The following is a 15657-nucleotide window of genomic DNA, read 5'->3' as shown; positions in this document are numbered from 1 at the left end:
TAAAGCTTGACTGGGCATGGTGGTCCATGTCTTATCCTTTCACAGGATGATCTCTGTGAATTTGAGGCCAGCCTGGTCTATATAGAGAGACCCTGTTTCAAAACACACAAACAAAGCCAGGTATGAGGTACCTTTACTCCCAGCACGAAGGATGCGGAGGCAGGCAGATCTCTGAGTTTTGAGGCCAGTGTGATTTATGGAGCAAGTTCTAGGATAGCCAGGGATACACAGAGAAACCCTGTCTCAGAAAACCAAACAAATAAACAACAAAAAAAAAAAAAGCAAAACAATCCAAAAAAGGTGCTAGGAGAAAAGAGCACCGACTCCCTTCCCTGGAATCGGCCTCCTGTGAGCCCCTCCACAGTCTGCATGGAGGCAGGTCCCATTCTCGCACAGCAGTTACATTAGTGAGGTTTGCCCTTAAATAGGTGGGTTTAAGTGAATGTCAAGTGGTCATCTGTTACACTTTAAATGTATGATTTCTAAAAATCCGTTCTTGTACTGTTTCCTCAGATGCACTGAGTGAAGATGGTCAAATATGTGTATATTTTTTCAAAAATCGTCTAAGGAAATACACTGTTCCCTTGTCATGGGAGCAGGCCAGAATGCAGACCCAGAGGGAACTTCAGCTGAGTCAAGGATGGTGAGGCCCATGTGGAGTGTGTTTTCTGTCTCTGTTCTAAACTGTGCTGGCCACGTCTAGACTACTACACCTGTCCTGTCAGACAAACTGACAACCCTGCAAAGCACGGTCGCTCCCCCAGCATAGACACTTACTTGAGCAGCCACCTCTCTCCATTCACCAGATGAGCTCAGGTCAACCCTAACTGGAGAAGGCAGGTAAAAGGCTGGTATCTCATCTCATAAACCTAGTTCACAGTTACTCAGTGCCACACCTGTATGCATTCCCAGAAGCCTTTCTCCCAGAAGAAACAGTAGCAGCAGGAGAACTCTATATATAATTTGCCACTACAATAGAAGAAAGAGTAGGTGACTATTTCAGTAAGTGTTGGAATAATTTAAAATGTTTATGTATTTTATATATATGGTCGTTTTGCCTACATGTATGTCAGTGCACTACTTGTGGGCCACCATTGTATATCTTCAGACACACCAGAAGAGGGCATCGGGTCTCCTTACAGATGGTTGTGAGCCACCATGTGGTTGCTGGGAATTGAACTCAGGACCTCTGGAAGAGCAGTCGGGTGCTCTTAACCGCTGAGCCATCTCTCCAGCCCACCATCGTATATCTTAAAATACACACTTGGGTTGGGGATTTAGCTCAGTGGTAGAGCACTTGCCTAGCAAGCACAAGGCCCTGGGTTCGATCCCCAGCTCCGGGGGGAAAAAAAAAAAAAAAAAAGAAAATACACACTTGACAGACAGAGTCAGACTAGTATAAGAAACAAAGGCCTGGATTAAAGCACTTCTGAGAGCCCAGTGTCTCTAGAAAGTGAATGTTGGGAAGCAATAGCTGTCCTCTGTGTCTGTCCATCTCCCTCTCCATCCTCTCCCCCCACTTCCCCCCTTCCCTCCGTCCCTTCCTCCCTTTGATGTTTTGTATCCCTGGCTGGCCTGGAACTCACTATGTAGGTGCGGCTGGCTTTGAACTTCCAGAGTGTTGGAATTAAAGGCACATGCCACCAGGCCGGATCAACAGTGTCTCGATGTGTGAGAGAATCACTGTATTAGCACAGTACGACAGCTGCCCTCTCGTTGCCATATTCCCTGACTTGAGGGATGTGGAGGCAGGCCCAGGGCTGACATGAGTGTAAACCGCCCAACAGAGCACATGGGTCGTGAGGCTTTGCTCATGGTGAACACGTGCCCAGGCCCGTCTGCGCTCTGCACAGTATTTTCATCTACTTCCCATCTAGACTGTAAGAACTTGACCCTTGTGTTTACAGTTCGGGGATAAAGTCTTTTCATCCTACAAGCAGTTTTCCTACCCCACTGCTTCATGGACGCCATAAAGGGAAGAAGAAGGAGGACGGTGGCCGAGAGGGGAGCCTCAGTACAGAGGATCTGCTGCGAGGGGCCTCTGCAGAAGAGCTCCTGGCGCAGTGTCTGAACAACAGTCTGCTGGAAGAGAGAGAAGAGAACAAGAGGTTCGTCTGTCCCCATCCATGTACTCATTCATTCCCTCCACTCCTGCAGGAGACTGACCATGGCTCTGTTAAGTCAACACAGCCAGTGCTCGGAAGGGGCAGCTGGGCTGGCAAGGGTTAAAGTGATGAGACTTCATCTAAAAAGAAAAGAAGTGGGGGGCTGGAGAGATGGCTCAGCGGTTAGAGCACTGACTGCTCTTCCAGAGGTCCTGAGTTCAAATCCCAGCAACCACATGGTGGCTCACAACCATCTGTAATGGGATCCGATGCCCTCTTCTGGTGTGTCTGAAGATGGCTGCAGTGTACTCATATGAATAAAATAAATAATTAAAAAAGAAAAGAAGGAAGGGAAAGAAGAGAGAAAAAAGGAAAGGAAGTCAAACATTTCTAGAGTATAAGCATGGGCTGGAGCGATGGCTCAGAGTTTAAGAGCACATGCAGGAGGTTGGGGATTTAGCTCAGTGGTAGAGCGCTTGCCTAGGAAGCATAAGGCCCTGGGTTCGGTCCCCAGCTCCGAAAAAAAGAACCAAAAAAAAAAAAAAAAAAAAAAGAGCACATGCACACTTCCCAGAATACCTCTTTTTGGTACCCACAGCAGGTGGCTCCACCGATCTCACCCCTCTGGCCTGTGTGAGCAAGCGCTCATGTGCACACACTCAGATGTGTACATACACACACCTATACTAAAAAGAATTGTTAAAAATTATAAGCTCTTAAGAGACAGACTAGAATATTCTAGAAAGAATATTCTATGTTTTGTCATTTGAAATTGGCTTCATTGCTTATTATTTTAAAAATTTGTCAAATGTTCTAGAGGAGGGAAAATGTGTAGCTAAGTCTACCTAGCCTGGTCTGCATTGGCTGACCACTGCCTCTGGGCCCTTGGGAAGCCTGGAGCTTCAGTGGATATCTCTTCCTAGGTGGGCAGGAGCTAGTGCAGAGCCTCCTCTGCTTACTGACTTCCCTTCCTCTGTACCTTCCTCTTCTGGGCATTCACCATGATAAACGAGCTGGGAAGACAGAACTTGGTCAAGCTTGTCTTCCTTCCCATCACCCTGCCTTGCCCCGCCACACTTTCCAGCACTAAGTACTTAAGCTGCCCTGGCGTGCCCCTCCCTCCTGTTGCTAGAGAGGACCATTGCATTCTGTAGTTGAGGGCGGCTCTCCCCGTGGGTTGCAGTTTGACCTCCAGCAGCGCTCCACCCTCAGGGCTCTCTGGGCACTGCTCTTCCCTCTCCTAGGCCGTGCACACAAACCCGCTGACCACAAGCTCTCGGTACCGGAAGTGAGTGCTGGTTAGGCTCTTAGAGCTAGCTCTGTGTTCCTCACTTGGGGATCTCCTCTGTCTCAGGTTTGAAGATCAACTTCAGCAATGGCTATCACGAGACTCACAGGCCTTCACCGAGTCAGCCCGCCTTCCTCTCTACCTCCCTCAGACATTAGTGTCTTATCCTGATGCCATCAAAACTCAGACCAAGGTGAAGACATCCACAAGTCCTCAGGTGAGAGCAAGTCCCCTTGACATTTCCAGAGTTAAAGGCAGAATGCACCAGCCTCAGTAGACCACACCTTTAATCCCAGCACTCCATGAGTTCGAGGCCAGCCTGGTCTACAGAGTGAGTACCAGGGCAGCCAGGGCTACACAGAGAAACCCTGTCCTGAAAAATGAAGGAGAAAAAAGAAAAAACAAACCCAAAGCCATTTTAAAATCTTTAAAAGTTCTGTCTTTTTAAAAAAAAAAAATCCAAAAGTTCACTCTTTCTCTGTCCTTTCCTTCTCTCTGGCCTCTCCCTCCTTTCCTTCCTCCCCCCCTCCATGCCCTCCCTCCCCCCATTCTCCTGGCTAGCCTCTTCCCTTCTTTCTGCTCTCTCCTTCTGTTCTTCACCTTTCTTTCTATGCCCACGCTCCCTTCTCATTCCGCTTCTCATGCCCCAAATAAACACCATTTTATACTTTAAAAAAATCCAAGAGTTCTCTAAAATATCCAGAACCTCTAAAAATATCCAAAGTCTCTAAAATTCTAATGTCTTTTTGAAAGTTAAACATCTCTGAACTATAGCACTTGTAAAATAAGAATTAGTTACGTAGGTTCTTATTCTAAGAAGGAAAATATGAGCACAGTCACAGCCCAGAGAACCCCAGTCCAGTCTGACATTCGCTCTCATCTCCTGGGCTTCTTCAAAATGCCTGGGCGCTGGCTGCCCCTTCAGCTTGTCTTCCATGCTCAGGCTGGCTGCACGCCACAGCTGCTGCGACCCCTGGTGGTCAGGTCACCTCAGGTACAGTCGTCTCCAGTGCTTTTGAGTCCCCATTGCAGCTCCTGCAAGAATAACGCCTCTCGGGCTTTCTTCAGGGTTCTCTGCTCCTGCCACGCGAGGCAAGCGTTACCTCACCACGACCCTTTCAATCCTGAGCCTTCTACTGCCCCTCTATGCCCTCAAAACCAGTACGACCTGGCAGAGTCTTACACTCCCAAGTTCAGATGCCAACATGAGATGCAGCCTCAGTTTCCTCTGGGCCATGAGCCTCTGTATGCTCATCCTGAGTAAACACTTCAGATTATTTCACCTCAGTACTCCCAGTTTCTTACTTGTGGCTGATTCTGCAGGTCTCAGCAAAGCAAAGGTCTCACTGTACTATGCAAATAACCATAGAGTACTTGAGGGACTCAAGACTCCCCTCTCAAACACCGCAGGCCAGGCCTCCACCATCTGACTGCTCATCGTTTTCTATGTTCCCACACAGTTCCTTAAACTCTGAACACTCAAGGGCTTTTCTAGTCCAGAGTTCCAGATCCATGCACAATCCTCCAAAATGCTTGCTCAGGTTGTCCCAGTGATGCCTCAAGGCCCAGTAGCGAATTTCTTAATCAGAGTTTCTCTTGCTGTCCTAGAACACCATGACCATAGCAGCTGAAAGAAAGGGTTTAGAGTTCATCCAAGGAAGTCAGAGCAGGAACTCCTGGAGGCGGGAGCCGATGCACAGGCCACGGAGGGTGTTGCTTACTGGCTTGCTTCCATGCCTGCTCAGCCTGCTTTCCTATAGAACACAGACAAACTAATCTTAGGGTGGCCCCACCCACAATAAGGCCCTCCCACATTAATCAAGAAAAAGGGGGCATTTTCTTGATTGAGATTTTTCTTTTCCATAACAATACCTAGCTTGAAACCAACTAACACAGCTAGGAAGTGGGGGCACACACCTTTAATCCTAGCACTTGGAAGGCACAGGCAGGCAGATCTGTTGAATTTGAGGCTAGCCTTGTCTACAAAGCAAGTTCCAGGACAGCCAGGGCTACACAAACTGTCTCAGAAAATAAAACAAAATAAACAGGACCAAACCAGCACATACAAGAACACTAGCTCTTCTGTGGGGCCCTAGAACTGTGTGAACCTTAACACTGACCAGACTCAGTTCTGGGATTAACTTTCCCTGAGGAAAATTAATAAGTGACAAAGGTGAGCTCACAGAAGTAAATTTCACAGCCAGATCTTCCAGGCCCCAAAGCCTCTCCATGTTTTTCTTGGCGGGTGAGGAGGCAGGAACAGTTTAACTGAGGGAACACACCGGGGAGCAGGTGAGAAAGCCTCGCCGAAGGAAGGAAAGTAAGAGTACACTGTTTGCCTTTACGGGTTTGGTCTTCTCTTGGGCTGGAGAGATGGCTCAGTGATTAAGGGCACCCGATTACTCTTCCAGAGATCCTGAGTTCAATTCCCAGCAACCACATGGTGGCTCACAACCATCTGTAATGGGATCAGATGCCCTCTTCTGGTGTGTCTGAAAGCAGCTACAGTGTACTTATATATAATAAATGAATAAATCTTTTTTTTTTTTTTTTGGTTCTTTTTTTCGGAGCTGGGGACCGAACCCAGGGCCTTGCGCTTCCTAGGCAAGCGCAAAGAGTATTTTTTTTTTAAAGATTTATTCATTTGGGGCTGGGGATTTAGCTCAGTGGTAGAGCGCTTACCTAGGAAGCGCAAGGCCCTGGGTTCGGTCCCCAGCTCCGAAAAAAAGAACCAAAAAAAAAAAAAAAATACTCTTCTCTTTGACTTACCATGAGGCATGGTGGTGTACACTCGTACCAGCACTTGGAGATGGATGGACGTGGGCAGCTCAGGAGTTCAAGGCTAGCCTCTACTATGTAGCAAGTTTGAGGCTATCCCAAACTATATTCCACCCTTTCTCAACTCCACTCAACCCCCTCCCCAAATTTATACTCTGACTAATTCTCTCTGAAGATGTTGCCAGCTAGTTACAAAGTGGACTGTACAAGTCTTCGCAGTGGAATTGATTATATGTAGAATTAATAGATGACCCAAGGTGGGAGCTCGGCTAAGCCCCCATAGAGTACTGGCTGTGTGTGTAGTAGAGGAGGCTGGCAGGTGGAAGAGACACCAGGCGAGGCCTCTGTTGAGCCTGAGAGGCTCTAAGGGATGTGAGCATGAATCGGATGCGATGCCTCCACACATCACCACTTTTGGCCTCTGTTTTATTCCATTAGAATGCAGGGACAGGAGACCACGTGCGGTTCTCAGAGGCATCAGACACATCTCTGACTGAAAAGCTGAAGCACCTGGAAAGGCTAATCCAAAGTTCAAGGGCAGAAGAAGCGGCCTCTGAGCTACATCTCTCTGCACTGCTGGACATGGTGGACATATGAGCTGTCTGATGAGAGAGAGTTTTCTTCATAATGGCTTGTCTGTATTCAATTGTGTTGTAAATGCTGTTGGAAATGTGACTATTAATTATGCAAATAAACTTCTTGAATCATTCAAGAGCCCTAGTTTCATGTATAAAAGACTATGTGATATTTTTAATAGTATTTGTTTTGTGCTCTTAGACTTCTCTCACACACAACAGAAAATACTCTGAGGGAGTGTTTGTAACTTTCTGGTTTTCTTTCATTTTTTTAGAGATTTATTTATTTTATGTATATGAATACAGTGCAGCTATCTTCAGACACACCAGAAGAGGGCATCAGATCCCATTACAGATGGCTGTGAGCCACCATGTGGTTGCTGGGATTTGAACTCAGGACCTCTGGAAGAGCAGTCAGTGTCTTAACCGCTAAGCCATCTCCCCAGCCCCAACTTTCTGGTTTTCTATACATACATATTTTGAGAATTTCATGTATGAGCATACTGTATTTACATCATTTCTGCTCCTCCCTCTCCCCCTCTACACTCTGGGATTCATGACCTGCTCTTCTGTAATTCTTACATATACATACATCTACTGAGTCTATTTAATGCTGCTTGTATGCTTATGTATTTAGGGCTGACCATATAGGATTGGAGAACCCAACAGATCTGCTACCTGGAAAAAAACCAATTCTCCCTCCCTTGGTAATCCATTGACAGCTTATACTGTTTGTAATAGATGATTAATTCTCTTAGTAAAGTCACTGTCCCCAATGTCCTAGATATCAGAAATGCAGGGACAAGTAAGACACAGGGCTCTCACTGCAAGGTCAGCTTTGCTCATCAGGAGAGCCAAAAGACATACACGTACGTACGTACGTACATACATACATACATACATACATACATTTCAAGACTATATGGGTGGGGTTGGGGATTTAGCTCAGTGGTAGAGCGCTTGCCTAGCAAGCGCAAGGCCCTGGGTTCGGTCCCCAGCTCCGAAAAAAAGAAAAAAAAAGACTATATGGGTACACATTCAATTTTGAGAATGTATAGTATCCATGAGAGGCCACCAGGAAAGCATAGAGGCATGAGTTGGTGGTGCAGCCAAATGAAAGGAACAGGCCAGCAGGCTCACACTACACTCCAAGGGCCATAGGGGATTAGTTGTGGAAAAACATTAGAAGTGACCTGATCCCATTTTCTCTTAAAAAATAACATGTGGGAGAGGTTGGAGGGATGGCTGTCACTTCACAGTTGTTCTTGCAGAAGGACCGACGGTGGTTTCCAGAAGATCTCGCATCCCTCTTTGACCCAGGCAGGCACACCTGCACGGGGTGCACTACATGAGTGCAGACTACACGGACACATAAATATGTCAAATGGCATGTTGCAAGGAGTGGGAGACGTATTAATAAACATAGTGATGACCACTTCTCTTAAATTGGGCACTAAGCCTTTCCAGACTCTCAGCCCTCAGATTCTAGTCAAGAAGAGCATTCGGTCCTCTGATTTCCACACATAGACTCACAGAAACTTTCAGGAGTCAGTTCTCTCCTTCCACCGTATGCATCTGGGGATTGAACTCGGATCATTTGGCTTGGAGGCAAGCACCTTTACCCACCGAGCCATCTTGCTGGCACAAATATCTCCCTCTCCCCTTTCTCTGGGTATGCACATGTGCATGTGTGGTTTGTGTGCATGTGTGTGTTGTGCACTTGTGCATCCACGAAGGGCTCAAAGAACGACTCTTAGGAGTCACTTTTCACTTTCCATCCATGTCTTGAGTTTCACTTTCCATGTCTTGAGTTAGGGTCTCTCATTTACGGGGCTGTACGGTATACCTCAGGCTAGCTGACCCTTGAGCTCCCAGACAGTTCTTTCTTATGTGTATGAGTAATTTGCATGTATACCTGTATACCATGTGTATACCTAGTGCCCATAGAGGCAGAAGAGGGTGTCAGATTCCCTGGAACTGGAGTTACATATGGAGTATTGGGACTCCAACCCAGGTTCTCTAGGAGAGCAGCTAGTGCTCATAACCACTGAGCCATGTCTCCGGCCCCTTCCAACACCAGTTCTTGTCTCCATTTTCGTAATAGGAGTGCCAGGCTTACAGATGCACACCACTGCTTCTGTGTGTTTGCGGGGTCACACGTAGGCTATTAGCTATGTAGCTCGTGCTTTTACCTGCTGAGCCTTCTCCCCAAAATTTTCCCCTCCTCAGTGGCTCACTGTTAATCGAGAAACATTTGATGTTATTTTAAGCATTTATTTATTGTGTGTGTGTTACTTTTCTGTGGCTGTAATAAGACACCGTGGTACATGCATTTACTGGGGGTGTTTAGAGAGTATTTAGGGTGTTTAGGGGTACACTGGGCAGTAGGAAAGCAGGCAGGCTACTGGAGCAGTAGCCAAGGGTTTCGTCTTCATTCACAGGCAGGGAACAGAGCCAACTGGAAGTGGCCTAGGCTTTTGAAAACTCACTCCACCCACCCCAGTGACACACCTCCTCCAACAAGGCCACACCTCTGAATCCTTCCTAAATAGTTTTACCAACAGAGATCAAGTACTCGAATGCAGAAGTCAGGGGAAACTTGCATTATTTTTTCCTACTATGTAGGTTCTGAATCAACCTAAGGCTTTTATGATTGGGGCAAGCACTTCTGTCTGCTGAGTCATCCTGTAGGCTCCTGAATGTTTACTCCTTAACCTTGGATTTTAATAGTGACATTATTTTCCTGCAATAAAAGTACTATCTGCCCTACAATGTATATCACACATATCTATATACCTACGTTTCCCCTGCTACTTGTCTTCTTAATCAGTTTACTGTTGGCTGAATTCGAAGTTCAGTCTAGCTTTACGTTTACTGTTAGTGGCCGAATTTATTACCAAATTATGACTTTATTTCATTCAGGTACAATTTTGGCTGTTCCTGTTTTGTTTTTGTTCTATGTTCTCGACACGACTTCACCCAAAACTCTCAGGCCATCTAACACAGTCATGTCTCTAAGGTAAAGTTCTAGTTCCATTTTCTCTTGGTGACCCTGGAACTTTCCTGAGTTCTGATTCTTCTTCCTCTACACTAGGGTGCTTTTTATTTTATGAAGCTCACGCTATAGTACCCTCTGAGCTTTCGAATGTAGAATGTTTCTATTCCTATCCTTATATTTGATTCAGCATTCAGTGAGAATAAGGTTTTAGATGGGCAATTACTACCTTTTAGTCTTCTTGTTTCTTGAAAAGAAGTTTAAAGATATTTAAAGTTGTTCTTCGAGCGTGTGTGTGTGTGTGTGTGTGTGTGTGTGTGTGTGTGTGTGTGTGTGTTGTACACGTGGATGGTGTGTGTTGGATGGGGCATGCATGCCACCAAGTGTACATGGAGAGCAGAGGACAACTTTGTGTAGTCGGTTCCTCTACCCAGACTTGTACATCAAGCGCCTTTACCCACGCCCATGAAGCCATCTTGCAGGCCCTTGAAATTTCTAAGGTCACTTCTGAGGGTGGTGGGTGGACTTCCAGAAGTTGGGCCATAGAGTGAGGATGAATATGATTAAAATACATCAGATACATTTGTGAAACTAAAATTTAAAATACCGTAGTACACCACTTCTGTCTATGGCACTCTCAAATGTCTCAACTCTCTGCCTTTTATTAGTCTCCCCTACCCCAATTCATATTACCATTAAACAAACTTATTCTAAATGTAATAGCTTAAAAATGAGGACTCATGGGCTGGAGAGATGGCTCAGCGGTTAAGAGCACTGACTGGTCTTCCAGAGGTCCTGAGTTCAATTCCCAGCAACCACACGGTGGCTTACAACCATCTGCAAAGGGATCCGATGCCCTCTTCTGGTGTGTCTGAAGACAGATACAATGTACTTATATATAATAAATAAATAAATAATTTTTTTTAAGTAACAGAATTTTAAAGAAATGAGGATTCGTCTGGGCAGCTTTTTCTTGGCGCTTCTTTTGTAGTTCAGTGAGGTAATGTGGAGGTGCAAGTTTTTTTTTTTTTTAATAAATCTTTTTTTTTTTTTTTTGTTCTTTTTTTCGGAGCTGGGGACCGAACCCAGGACCTTACTTTTTTTTTATTTTTTTAAAGATTTTATTTACTTTATGTATGTGAGCACACTGTAGCTGTCTTCACGCACACCAGAAGAGGGCATCAGATCCCATTACAGATGGTTGTGAGCCACCATGTGGTTGCTGGGAATTGAATTCAGGACCTCTGGAAGAGCAGTCAGTGCTCTAACCACTGAGCCATTGCTCCAGCCCCTGAGGTGCAGGTTTCTGCTGGCCCTGTTGGGCTTCATGTCCACATGCAGTGGGCTTCTTGCTCAGTTTCCCTCTACTGTTTGCTCATGCCTGCTGACTGGAGCTATGAGTCAGGGAGTAAAGTCTGCCCACTGAGGGCTCCTCTAGTCTTTCTACTAAATCCCAGTTCCCAATGCTCGCCGGTCTTTCTTGTTTACCCGTGTGTATGTGTTCATGGGAGCAGGTGCATGTATGTACATGTGGATGTACGTGAGCCTCCACGTGTGTATGAAGGTCAGACGTGACAATGGTCTTCCTTGTTTGCTTTCTGGTTTTCCACACAGGGTTTCTCACCAGCTCCTTCTGGCTGGCTGGCTAATGACTTGTTCTGTTTCTGCTCCTCCAGCACTGGGTCTACAGACCTGGGACACTCGGTTTGGTTTTTTTTTTTTTTTTTTTTGGTTCTTTTTTTCGGAGCTGGGGACCGAACCCAGGGCCTTGCGCTTCCTAGGTAAGCGCTCTACCATTGAGCTAAATCCCCAGCCCCTCGGTTTGGTTTTATATGTGGATGTCAGGGATCCAAATTCTAGCCCTTAAGCTTGTGAGCCAGGTACCTAACTGAGCTATCTCATCAGCCCACTCCCCGCCCTCCCTCCCTCCCTCATCCCTCCCTCCCCACTCTGTCTCTCTTCCTCTCCCTCTGGTGATCCTGCTGTATAACTGGCTGGCCGGGATCACAATTCCCCTGCCTCCAAAACACTGGGATTATAGTCATGGGCCCCCAGGCCCAGTGCCTTCCAGACCAGTTGTCTTAGAGAAATCTTGGCTCCTGCCTCAAGCCAGCTGTTGGAATGTGAGAGGTGGGGCTGGATTCCCCTAAGAGTGCAAACTTCCGGTCCCTCTGTTTTTGATGCTTCACGGCCAGTTCTCTCAGCCGCTCCAGGCTTCCACTCAGGCACGAGGATAAAGCTATAATAATGTTCCTTCGACGTTTTCATTGCGCCTTCAAGTTTCTGTTACATCAAGGGATCACTGGCAAGAACTGTCATCTTCCTCTTGTCTTTATCTATACACAGAGGGTTTTGTTTTCTCCAGTTTGCTGAATCAGTCATTCCTCCAGCCGCTTCTATTTTTTTTTAAGATTTATTTATTTATTACATATGAATACACTGTTTCTGTCTTCAAACACACCAGAAGAGGGCATCAGATCCCATTACAGATGGTTGTGAGCCACCATGTGGTTGCTGGGAATTGAATTCAGGACCTCTGGAAGAGCAGTCAGTGCTCTAACCACTGAGCCATTGCTCCAGCCCCTGAGGTGCAGGTTTCTGCTGGCCCTGTTGGGCTTCATGTCCACATGTAGTGGGCTTCTTGCTCAGTTTCCCTCTACTGTTTGCTCATGCCTGCTGACTGGATGGTTGTGAGCCACCCTGTGATTGCTGGGAATTGAACTCAGGACCTCTGGAAGAGCGGTCTATGTTCTTCCCTACTGAGTCATTCTCCAACTCCCCCTCCGTTCATTTCTGTCTTTTATACTTTTCCTCTGTCTTTAAAATCTTTTCTAAAATCTAGAACTTCATACATGCATATAATGTGTTTTGATCGGATCCACCCGTCATTCCCTCCCTTCTGGCTTCTCCTAGCTCCCCAGTCTGTTCCTTTTCACCATTGTTGTTGGTTTTTATGTCTTTGTCTTTGGCCTAGGATGTGGACAGGAAACAGAAGTCAACATCAATGTCCATCCTGATGAGTTTTTTTAAAAATTATTTATTTTATGTTTATGAGTACACTGTGGCTGTCTTCAGACACACCAGAAGAGGGCGTCGGATCCCATTACAGATGGTTGTGAGCCACCATGTGGTTGCTGGGATTTGAACTCAGGACCTCTGGAGGAGCAGACAGTGCTCTTAACCACTGAGCCATCGCTCCAACCCCAGCCTGGAACTTTTAACTAGAAATATCTTCTGTCATCTCTGTTTCCTAAGGCTCCTCAGTCAGTAATTATTTCCCCATGTCCAGTCAGCAATTACCATCAAGTCTATTTTATAATCCCTTCAGAGCTTGTAATAATTTCCCTCACAGGGAATGAGCAATTACCATCAACCCCATTTTATAACCCCCCAGCCATTAATTAATCATTTTCCCCCACATCTAATCAGCAGTTACCATCAACTCCATTTTGTAATCCCTTCAGAGCTTCTGTCAGACGAAGTCTTCACTCGCTCTCCTTGACTCTCTTCCCTTAGTTTTTCCTCATCGACGGACTGGGAAACTAGAACTTCTCTGTTCAGCTTCTTGTCGATCTTATCGAATCTCATGATTTCAAATGCCGTCCAGTGACTCTCACATTCCTCTGTCCAGCCTTCTCTCTTTTCTGCTTAAAACTTCCCCTCGGATGTCTAATATTTGTCAAACCATATCCTCAGTGAAATTTCCTAGCTCCTCTGATCTTTCCCAACTTCCACACACAGTTAAGGCCTTCCTCCTTAGTCTGTCTTGAAACCCTCAGGCTCCAACGTCTTTGTCAGCCGAGGGTTTCCCAATCTTCATATAAATCAGGTGGAAGCTCATTCTATACCCAGTTGTCCAGGTCCCAAACCTTAGACTCTTCTGCATTTGGTTTCTAGAATAAGCTAAACACGGTACAAGTTGTGACAAACATTTCTTATGGTTGTCTCTAGTAATTTATCTATGTGAATTTGCAGATGGATTTCATATTTTTCTTTCCCAGCATATCACTTTACTCATAAGATGTTTAGCCCAGTAAAATATCAACCTAACTTCTTTTTTTTTCTTTTCTTTTCTTTTTTTTTGGAGCTGGGGACCGAACCCAGGGCCTTGCGCTTGCTAGGCAAGCCCTCTACCACTGAGCTAAATCCCCAACCCCTCAACCTAACTTCTTTTGCAGCTAATATCGTTGCCATCTCTCTAGCTTTGCTGTTCTTCAAGTCTGACAGACCAGAATTCATTCTTCCGGTTTTTCATGGTTTAACACAAAAGGACTTCCCTGGAAAAAGCTCCAGCTTCTTTCTCCAGGGAAACCAAGTGACTCTTTTAGTGAATTTGGGAGAACAAACAGGGTCTATTGTGCTAGGCTTCCCTGGGCAACCTTTTTCGAGTCTTACATGTGTGCTTACATGTACTTGGTGGGTCAGCTTCCCAAAGACTTCAGTTGTTCACCTGGGTCAAAAGCTGAGACATGTGTAGGGGAAAGGCAGTCATTATGAACCAGTTAGCTAGCCCCGTTGATTACCTTCAAACCAACTTTTTTATTGGAATTTTAAAAATTTAAATTATGTGTTTGTTTTACTGACATGTATGTATGTATGTATATCCCATGCATGCCTGGTGACTGAGGAGATCAGAAAGTGGCATTAGATTCCTTGGGCCTGGAGTTACAGATGGCTGTGAGTCACCTTATGGGTGTGCTGGAAGCCAATTCCAGGTCCTCTGATAGGGCAGCAAGTGCTCTTAAGAACTGGACTTAAGGTTGGACGCCAGTTCTCAAATCAGTAGTCTGAGGTAAGGCTCAGTTAAAATGCCTACTTGTCTTAGATCTTTCTAAGTTTCTAAGCTGGGCTAGGAAGAGATTAATGTTCCTGACTAGCCATCTAAAATTCCAATATTCCATCTAGGGAAGGTGTGCGGGTGTTTTTTGCCTCCTCCTCCTCCTTCTTCTTCTGATTTGTGGTCCATGGCCGCTTGACAGCGTTTTGAGGGCTGGGTGCAGGGAGGCTATCTCGTTTGGGTAGTAGTTGTAACAAGGTCAGAGCTCTGCAGGACAGATGAAGACACACCCAAGCCGCTGTGAGTTCTTGGAACTACATTTTTCAGATCTCTGGTTGTCATCCCTGCGGGCCATCAATGCTTTTCAAGTATTTTCCGTCTCTTCAAATGTTCTCCAAAGAACCTCACTATTTGATTCTGTCGATATATCTCAGACTTCCCTCTCTACTTTAAAACACAATCAAGACCTTTCCCCCTTTAACTTGTAGGACCCCCATGTTCCAGGTATCCCGAGAGTAGTTCTGTGGCCAGGGAGGTGGAGCTCTACCTTCTGTTGGGAGTCAGGACACAGCCTTACCCACACTCCTCAGCTAGTCCCTATGAGAAGCCTGTGCGGGCTTTCAAGCACACTACTCTGCTCCTCCCAACCACGTGTCATCATAGTTTCTTCCTTCACCCGCGTCAAGGCCCCTGCCCCATGACGGTCCATCCTGGCATCTCATCTTCCTTTCGCCTTAGGACATTCTAGCCTCCTCTAAAGCAGTACTTCTGAAGCAGTCTTGGTTTCCGCGGCCTCTTTTCTGCAGATCTTCACCAACCCTGGAGGCTTCCCATCTCAGAACATCCAAGGCTGTCTATCAAAACTGTTCTGGAGGGCCGGCTCCGCCCCGCCCCGCCCCGCCCCATCCCGCCCCGCCCCGCCCCATCCCGTCCCGCCCCGCCTCTCCCACAGGCCTGCCTCTCCCATAGGCCCTTCTGGCCCACAGGACCGCCCCTCTCGTAGGCCCAGCCTCCAAAGCGCTTTCTGCCCCGCAGACCCCGCCTCCTGGTGCCCTCGCGGCGTCGGGCGGCCCTGAGCCCAACCACTGCGGTCGCGGTGCGTCTTTTGTGCCCACCTGGTGATGCTCTGATTGGCCGCG

The 15657-nt window shown here is 46.4% G+C and overlaps 1 protein-coding gene across 2 annotated transcripts in view; it reads left to right on the top strand.

Moving 5' to 3' along the window:
* The window catches only part of Mcm3ap (minichromosome maintenance complex component 3 associated protein), a 37592-nt gene extending 30692 nt beyond the window's left edge, over positions 1 to 6900 (top strand). Inside the window, exons 25-28 of one of the 2 annotated variants that reach the window (XM_006256294.5) lie at positions 514 to 643; positions 1908 to 2108; positions 3460 to 3610; positions 6610 to 6883. In XM_006256294.5, the coding sequence (XP_006256356.1) occupies positions 514 to 643; positions 1908 to 2108; positions 3460 to 3610; positions 6610 to 6768 (641 nt within the window). In that variant the 3' untranslated portion in view covers positions 6769 to 6883. Of the gene's footprint in view, positions 1 to 513; positions 644 to 1907; positions 2109 to 3459; positions 3611 to 6609 lie in introns of both variants that reach the window. The other variant, NM_001106382.1, reaches the window with a different exon arrangement.
* Positions 6901 to 15657: the final 8757 nt, after the last annotated feature.

The sequence above is a fragment of the Rattus norvegicus genome, chromosome 20, assembly GCF_036323735.1.
Source record: "Rattus norvegicus strain BN/NHsdMcwi chromosome 20, GRCr8, whole genome shotgun sequence".
Classification (NCBI taxonomy): Eukaryota; Metazoa; Chordata; class Mammalia; order Rodentia; family Muridae; genus Rattus; species Rattus norvegicus.
The sequence above is the reverse complement of the archived record's forward strand: the minus strand, read 5'-3'. Positions and strand labels throughout refer to the sequence as shown.